This window comes from Salminus brasiliensis, chromosome 9 (assembly GCF_030463535.1).
Source record: "Salminus brasiliensis chromosome 9, fSalBra1.hap2, whole genome shotgun sequence".
Taxonomy (NCBI): domain Eukaryota; kingdom Metazoa; phylum Chordata; class Actinopteri; order Characiformes; family Bryconidae; genus Salminus; species Salminus brasiliensis.
The window spans coordinates 23,685,156-23,693,250 of record NC_132886.1 but is presented as its reverse complement, the minus strand read 5'-3'; the positions used below and the strand labels follow the sequence as shown (position 1 = coordinate 23,693,250).

The following is an 8,095-nucleotide window of genomic DNA, read 5'->3' as shown; positions in this document are numbered from 1 at the left end:
TTTTTTTTTTATAGATTTATCACTTCACTTACATTGCACATAACCCCCTCCAAAGGAACAGAAACGCATAAAAAGGGAAAAAGGAAAAAAAAAAAGCAAGAAAACAAACAAAAAACAATTATATTTCAACCAGTTTGTATCTTGATTAGGCCTATAGTAATTCTCATCTAGACACTGGTAAGGGAGGCATAAACTACATACACCACCTCTTACCCCTTTCACTTGGTTTCTTTTTCCCCCCCTGATTGTCAAACTTAAAGGGCCAAACTGGTTCTCATTTTTTTTCAACTGCTCACCCAGATCATAGAACTACAGGGGGGAGATGATGCAAATCGTCTGGGCATTGAGCAAGCTATACATTTTTTGTGCGATCCCCCTAAAGATTTTAATGTCCAAAATATACTCCTTCACCCCTCCTCCCCCTTCCCTCTCCTCTCCATCCTTCCACTCAATACAAATGACTGTTCCACACTAAAGCATACAGGCAAGAAGTGTGGGGGGGAGGGAAGAGTTGTGTGCACATCGGTTGTGTGTTTGAGACAGACGAGGTCCAACCACCCAAGCTAACCCACCCGGGGACCTACAGAGCAACACAAACAAGAGAAACTGAAGGACCAGGACACAGTGACCGTGGTGGAGACAGAAGAAATCAAAACAGTTTAAAGCTCTAAAAGGCACCAAAAGAAAGTGCTGTTTATAAAGACAGAGTGGCTGGAATAAATGGGACACAACCCACTAGCCTCTAGGCTTTTCAACTAGTTTTTAACTCTGAAACAGACACCATTGTTGTTTGCATATTTGGTGGAGTCCCACATGGTTCTATTGTAGGACCTATGAAAATTATTAAAATATGATCGATGTAGTTCTGCAAGCAGAAACTAAACTGCAAGGGTTCGTACAGGGTCTAAGGGGTCAACGTGGACAAAAACCAAAATTAATGAATTTATTACAAATGTAGTATTTTAATAGATTTAGATTTTCAATTTACAACTGAAGTGATTACCTATGAAATTGAGAAAATTAAGGGATCTGTTTCCTAGATAAGAAAGAACCCTAGTACTAGACCAATACTCCCTCTAAATGGAGAACGACCATTTAAATGCTCTGTAGTCAAATCAAAAAGATAGGCTTTAACCCCCTTTCTGGCAAGCAAGCCCCAAAAAATCCTAAACTAACCGTTCTTCTGAGTTTAAGAAATCCCAGTCAGCGCTCAACAGATTAAACTGGGTCAAATCATTAGTGTTCAATTAGCCAGTCCATTTTAAATGCAGTACGATTCTATAACCACTTGAAATTACAGCACCAATTTAGCTTAAGGAGTCCCCACCTCTTCCCGGGGTCATTCGATTCCCTCCAGGTCACAGAAGTCATTCCACAGGGGCAGCAGGAGCCTGTAAGCATTGTAAACACAGCAAGTATTACGCACACTCAATAGAGAACATGTGGCAAACAGACTGCTAATCTAAAGGAGGCATTCACAAACCTGGAAACCATGGGTCAACACATATCTAATCATTTTCTATGTACGGACACTATGTACAAATGTTTGTGGACACCCCTTCTAATAAAGGCATTCGGCTACTTTAGGTGGCACCCATTACTGACAGATGTGCAAATGCACACACAGCTTGTCTAGTCCCTCTAGAAAAGTACTGCCAAAAGAACATGACTCTCTGGAACAGAAACAGGAACCTACTGGCACCATGCCAAAGTCCAGATATGGGCTAGAGGGGCATAAAGCTCCCCAGTAATTAAACTTAATAAATTTAATCCCTGGGATTAAACTTAAGATCTGCATTGTAAATAAAGGGCTATTTGGGGTTACAAAAGCAGTAACCAAAATATATGGCAGATATTTGAACAACAAACGTCCAACAAATGTCAAATCTACCATTCTCTCAAACTATTTTCAGATACAGATGTGACCGCAATATTCACTTCCATCTCCAACAAAACGAGACTCTTCCGAAATGTAACTAGTTCAGGCATCCATTTACACCTTAGACTATTGCATAGCTTACCTCAGCCGATTTCGGAGAAGCCGCTTTCTGGGACTGTTTTGGGGAGCTTCTTGGGGAGGCTTTGCCTTCTGCTGGTTTAGCAGACTGAGCAGGGGAAGCAGGTTCTGCTTGTTCAGACTTCTCTTGACCATCCTGTCAAGAAACCGCATAGACAGCATAGCTTTACTGGAGAGCTAGACCAGCCTAAAAGCCTCAACATGGATCAATACACATGGGAATATAGTGTATATAAATTATTACAAAAGTATAAGAAACTAAAGAATGGAGAAGTCCTGTGCAGATGTCCTCTTGGGGATGCCCAATATCTACCAATAATTACTTGGTTAATTAATTGGTCCTTCATGAAAGTAAATCAGGTGAGCTGCTTGTGTAAATGAACAAATCCACACAGTGGCCGGAGTTCGCAGAGACATCAGCAACCAAACCTGGCTTCTTCCAACCAACAACATCAGACAAAACTACAGTCTCGCCTTCTCATTAGGCTTCTTTTCATTTGAGAGGAAAAAAAAAAAAAAAAAAAAAAAAAGTTATGTAGTGCATTCCAGTTCAAGAGCTTTAGCTTTCGAAAAAGTGACTCATGACTTGTGCAATACTGTAGATCATCCAGAAACAAGTGCTAAACTAAAATTGTCCCCATAGACAATAACGCAACCACTGTCCATTAGATCCCAATAGCACATTTTATGGTAAAGTGGGTTTTATTACTAGCCCCGGTACTTTACTTTGGAGGTAGTGGAGTCAGAGTTCCTTTGTCTTCGACGGCTAAATTGCCGACGGGGTTTCTGGGCCTGTCCATCAGTCTGCTCCCCATTGCTCTGACCCTCTTTTGAAACTTCCTTCTGGCCCTCAACAGGCGTGGCCAACTGCTGTCCCTCTCCAGGTGGTGGACGTGGACGGAATGGTCTGAGGATCACCCAAGAGGATTTCCAAAGTTAATACAATGCTCCATGATTTCAGTCGACCATTTCATAAAATATTATTTGGTAACAATGAAGCCATTTAAAAAAAAAAAAAAAAATTAAAAAAAAAAAAAAAAAAAAAAAAGAAGATTTCATATGGACCCACAGTGGTGTCTAGAGATGGCACCAATCTAATGCTGGTATCAGCGCTCACATTTGTGACTGAAAGAAAAAATAGATTCACTTAGATTCATTCAGCTTTTTTTCTAAATCAGCATGGGTTACCATACGTAGACATGGTATAGCATCCGCTGGCTTTGTGTTTTATATAAAGGTGCCAAAACTGCTGCTCCCTGTAGGGAGGAATGAAAAGTTTGAGAAAGAAGCTGGCAAAGAAAAAGCCATTTTAACCATTATTAACATTTCATTCTTTAATCTTTACAGAAAGCAGGCAGTGAGAATCTTTTTTCCCTTTAGTTTGGTTGTAATGTCAGAAGAGCTGAGCATCATAGAGGGGAGGTGGTCACTTAACTGTATAAAACCATGAAAAATTGTCACATTCGCAGTTAGCTTGCTAGCCATGTTGTATGGGTGCTGTATTGGCAACATTTGCCAACAAAGCTGTGCTGACCAACTCCTTAGGAGTTGTGTGCATTGGTTAATGGTTGTCTTACTAAATGTCTAAAATCAATTTTTTGTGATAAGAGGAATGAGACTCTATAGGAAAGCTCAAAAAGTAAACCTAACATTCACTTTAATTTGAAGCTACAGTTGTAGTTAACGCAGGGGATGTTGAGCCGTTCCAGCAATACCCTAAATTACAGGAGCGAGGGAGGTAGCGGATATATGCAATGAACTGAAGCCGCAGGACCCAGTGCAATAGAGCGAAGAGTGCTGCAAGAGTACAGATACAACACAAGGTGACTAAGGTAACAACTACCAACATCTCAAGACTGAACCAGACTATGGACGTTCAAATACTGTCCTCTTATTATTGGTGGCCTGGTATTTATAAAAACTTATTTATAAAGAGAGTTATCCAGTTGTGATAGTAATTAATGACCACGCCCCCCAATACACCACCACTTACCACTCAACTGTAGTTCATATATATACATACATACATACAAAAACTGATACCATGTTTCTGTTGAGACACAATCTAAATTGGGTCTCATGCCATCTCTAGCAGTGACATTTCCTATAGACTGTTGAGAAAAGCAAAGGGGCCAGTACATTTTCCTGGTAACCTGAGGAGTAGTGAATTTAAACTCTAAAAGGTTACCTGTTTAGTAAATAATTTAAACTTCTCACTGTCCTGTCCAATGGTTTGGACCCCCTTCCCTCCCTCCTACTGAAATCCAAGTCACAGAACAATCAGGCTAATTTGAATTTCAACTTTAAAACTTACCTGCGGAACCGAGGTCTGAACCTACGTGGTGGCGGCCTCTGCTGGACACCATCTGTCATCTCAATTTTCTGTTCCCCCGACTCGCCCTAAATCAGTGCAACACAAACCATGCTCTCAAAAGATAACAGCACAAAACTACCCTCACTGCAGTAAAGGCTAAAATAATTAACCAAAGGACATTTAAGCCAAGCTCTCTACACAGCCACTCTACACTTTTTTATAGGAACCATGCAAACTACACAACCGCTGACCTCGCCTTGCTGTGCAACCGGTCTCCTACGTGGACGACGGCGGCGTACTTCTGGCTGTGTGGCCTCATTTTCGCCACCACCTTCTCCCTCAGATGTAAGGCCACCAGTATCCCCAGTCTTCCCCTCGACCTGGCCAGGTCGCACGTTCCGGGGGAAGAAACGCCTACGGAACCTGCGCTTGTTAGGAGCATAGCGACTACCTTTGACCGGTATCCCACCTGGACCGGTCACGTTGGCAGCTTCGGAGCCCTAGGTTAAATGAATGTTTGAACATGAGCTTTAAAAAAGGACTACCATAATGTACTTGAGGAGATTTCTATAAAAAGGGGGAAACACTACTTACCTTGGCTGCCTCAACAACATCAAACTCTACAGTTTCCCCATCTCCCACACTTCGGAGGAATTTCCTAGGGTTGTTTTTCTTAATTGCAGTCTAAAAATAAAACCGACAAGAGACAGCTTTTACCATATTCTCCAGTATGGTCCCTACTCTACAGAAAGCCTGCTACTTTGTAGTTAGGGTATTATATATTCTCAATACTGAGACAAAATATAAAAACTACTCAAAAGCAGGGGACTGGGTTTTGGCTCGTGTTCGGCCCCATTTTATATGCAAGCAAACAGAGTTGAAACTAACGTAATACCAACTCATCAGGCTCCATCACTACTTGTACACTGGCGTGGCGCATTTCGATTTCAGCCAGAATGTTAAAACCATGTTTTCGGAGCATGCATCTTTACTGGAAATTGAAAGTACCAAATCTAGCCACAGCCTGCCACATTAAATTATGGGTGGCAAAAGATACCCCCCCCCCTGATTAAATGGCCTGTATATTAACCATACATGCACATGCTCCATTATGAGACAAGGAAGCCAGGCCAGTTTGGCCCAAAACAGTCAGATGGACAGGATGGGAGATGACCATCAGTGCTCACGGAGTTACTCTACACCTATATGAGTCTATGGAGTCATAACTTCTTACCTGGTGTACGAACACGTCTTCTTTGGTGTCATTTCTGTAAGGCAACACAACTGAATTAGAAAACAAGCAGCAAATTAACAACATTTATTAATTAAGAAATTGAGAAATAAATGGTTAGCGAGAACAGGGTCCACTTACCTGTTGATAAAGCCATATCCATTGCGCACATTGAACCACTTCACAGTTCCCTGCACCAGAGTAGCTGCAACAGAAGCGTTAAGCTGGGTTAATCACTCAGGAGCAGGTGAAGGTGTGGTGATCGAGACAGGGAGCCAGCGACACCTTCAAACGCATTAAGGCGAGATTTGTCACCCGAAAGTGTGGCTGGCGGTGTTGAGGAACGACGGGCCTGTGCGTAAATCATTAACCAGAGACTCGGAAACCGCTCTGTTAGGAGGTCGAGAGGAACAAGATGTACGGTCGTGTTTCTCTTTGGGAGCCGCTAAATTGCTCCAGTCGACTTCAGTCACACTTCAGGTCAACAGAACCGCCAGCTTACCCGAGCTGTTGGCTGCTCGCTCGTGCAGGAGCCACAACAGGTTCACGGTTCATAAAATAAGGAGCACAAATGAAGATTTGAGTTAAGGCTCGTCAGGTAGCCATGCGTTCATCCAACTACAGCATAAAACACTGGGGGAAAGCACGGCGGGGGGACCAAACACACACACACACACACACACATCCTTGTAGGTGACAGGCCTCAAGAAAACAGGCCTCGAGACAATTAGGGTCAAGTCGAAGAGCCACATTCAGCACGGAGAACAACAAGCTCTACCTGATCAAACGTAGACACAAACGTTCAGACGTTGACTGTGTATTAGGTGAAAAGTCAGCGTGAGAGAAACACGGCCCTCGTGCTCCACTTAAAAACAAAAGAAGCCCAATATAGAGCACATTAAAACCTCCGAGACGAAGACAAGAAAGCCAGGCAAACGACCGGCTTGTCATTTTTCTTTTCAGCCACACACACACACACACACACACACACACACACACACACACACACACCCCTCACTCCTAAACGCACTCTTAACCGCTCGGTCGAGAGTGAAACTGGGAACACGTGGAAGGTGCCTACTCCTGAAGTGTGGATCAGCATGGTGGCAGCACGCGCACTGTCCCTCCAAAATAAACCTCGCACACCAGCACGCTGGAGCCTTAGAGAGACACTGAGAGGTGGTCTAAAAGCTCGGGGCAATACAAGACACAAGCACAGCCTCAGTGTGTGTGTGTGTGTGGTCTCGCAGGACCTTGGAGAAACTCTGAGTCGTGTGAACTCCTACCGATCACTTTCCTCTCCGGTGGAAGGTCCTGCTTGGTCTCCGCGTCTGACGGAGGAGCGCCTTGCACTTCTGTGTCGGTCATTGTTTTTTCCCTCGCTCTCGGTAAATCGTTAGCACGGTTCACCCCCTCCCTCCTACTTGCCAAACTCCGCTCGAGCCTCCACCTCAAACTTTTTATCCCGAGTCCATGACGGGATTGACCGCCCGAGCTTCGCTCTGATTGGCCTTCCGCCAACCAATCAGCGAGCTGCAAAGCTGCGTTCAGCTTTCCGATTGGCGGTCGTTCTGACGCGCGCGATTAATTCATAATTATTAAATTATTAATTATTAACAACAGTGATTTGGTTGTGAAATAATGGATTATTATATTTTCGAAGTGGATTATAGTTGATAAAAGATTGGCTTTGTGGTGCGTCTCATTCTGAAACACATCTAGAAGGGAATAGTCCATGTTGAAAAATCAACAAATAAATATTTGGCTCTTTAAATATTAATAAAAATTACGGGTCTAATGTGTAACTGACAGATTTTTTTTTTTTTTTTTACAGAAATTACTGTTTTTTTTTATATGGCAAGTGGTGTATTTCACAGTGATGGTCACACAATGGTCCGTCTCACATGGTTCTCCAAAATGTCGCCAACATAAATAAATGTAAAAAATATATAATAATAATAATAATAATAATAATAATAATAATAATAATTTTAAAGTAATTTAGTAATTATTAAGTAATTTTGGAGCATTTCTATTGGTCCATTCAACATGACGTTTTTTAACACATCAAAAATAGAGATGTTGTTCTGCAACGACACTTCAACCATCACTACAACGTTTTGTCCTACAATGCACAAAAGCTGAAGTTTGGTTTCACGTGAAGAAATCTGCTACAGAAACACCAGCACTGCACGTTTAACCCAGTTTTCCATGCTAACATCTCGCTTCACTTTTAGATGGAAAAAAATGCTTCACACATTGATTTAAACACATATCTGTGATTCGTGTGATATTTCCCAATAACTGTTATTGTTGGGTCTAAAAACACGGCCCACATTTATTTCGTCACATGCTCCTCGCTCTGCCCAGGGGCTGGGGGTCTGCACCTATCATCTGTTGGGGATATATCAACTCGTGCAGCCGTCAGTGATAAATTAGACACACACACCGCTGGCCAGAATCAGTGAGAGCAAAGTAAGACAGAAAAAACTCGTCCTGTTTCATGGCCCTGTGTTGTTAGGCCCTAGGACCT

At 42.5% G+C, this 8,095-nt stretch overlaps 1 protein-coding gene across 2 annotated transcripts; it reads right to left on the bottom strand.

Annotated features, from left to right (window-relative positions):
• Positions 1–28: 28 nt before the first annotated feature.
• On the bottom strand, positions 29–7,015 carry LOC140561637 (Y-box-binding protein 2-A-like). 2 transcript variants are annotated; one of them, XM_072686867.1, is made up of 10 exons: positions 6,849–7,015; positions 5,704–5,767; positions 5,566–5,599; positions 4,926–5,015; positions 4,583–4,831; positions 4,332–4,417; positions 2,744–2,924; positions 2,022–2,153; positions 1,328–1,391; positions 29–580 (listed from the first exon to the last, which is right to left on the bottom strand). In XM_072686867.1, the coding sequence occupies exons 1-9, from the start codon at positions 6,928–6,930 to the stop codon at positions 1,368–1,370; spliced, it is 942 nt and encodes a 313-aa protein (XP_072542968.1). In that variant the 5' UTR covers positions 6,931–7,015; the 3' UTR covers positions 29–580; positions 1,328–1,367. The 2 variants fall into 2 exon arrangements, with proteins under 2 accessions (XP_072542968.1, XP_072542965.1); XM_072686864.1 differs by having other exon boundaries at positions 29–1,391.
• Between the last annotated feature and the right edge of the window lie 1,080 nt (positions 7,016–8,095).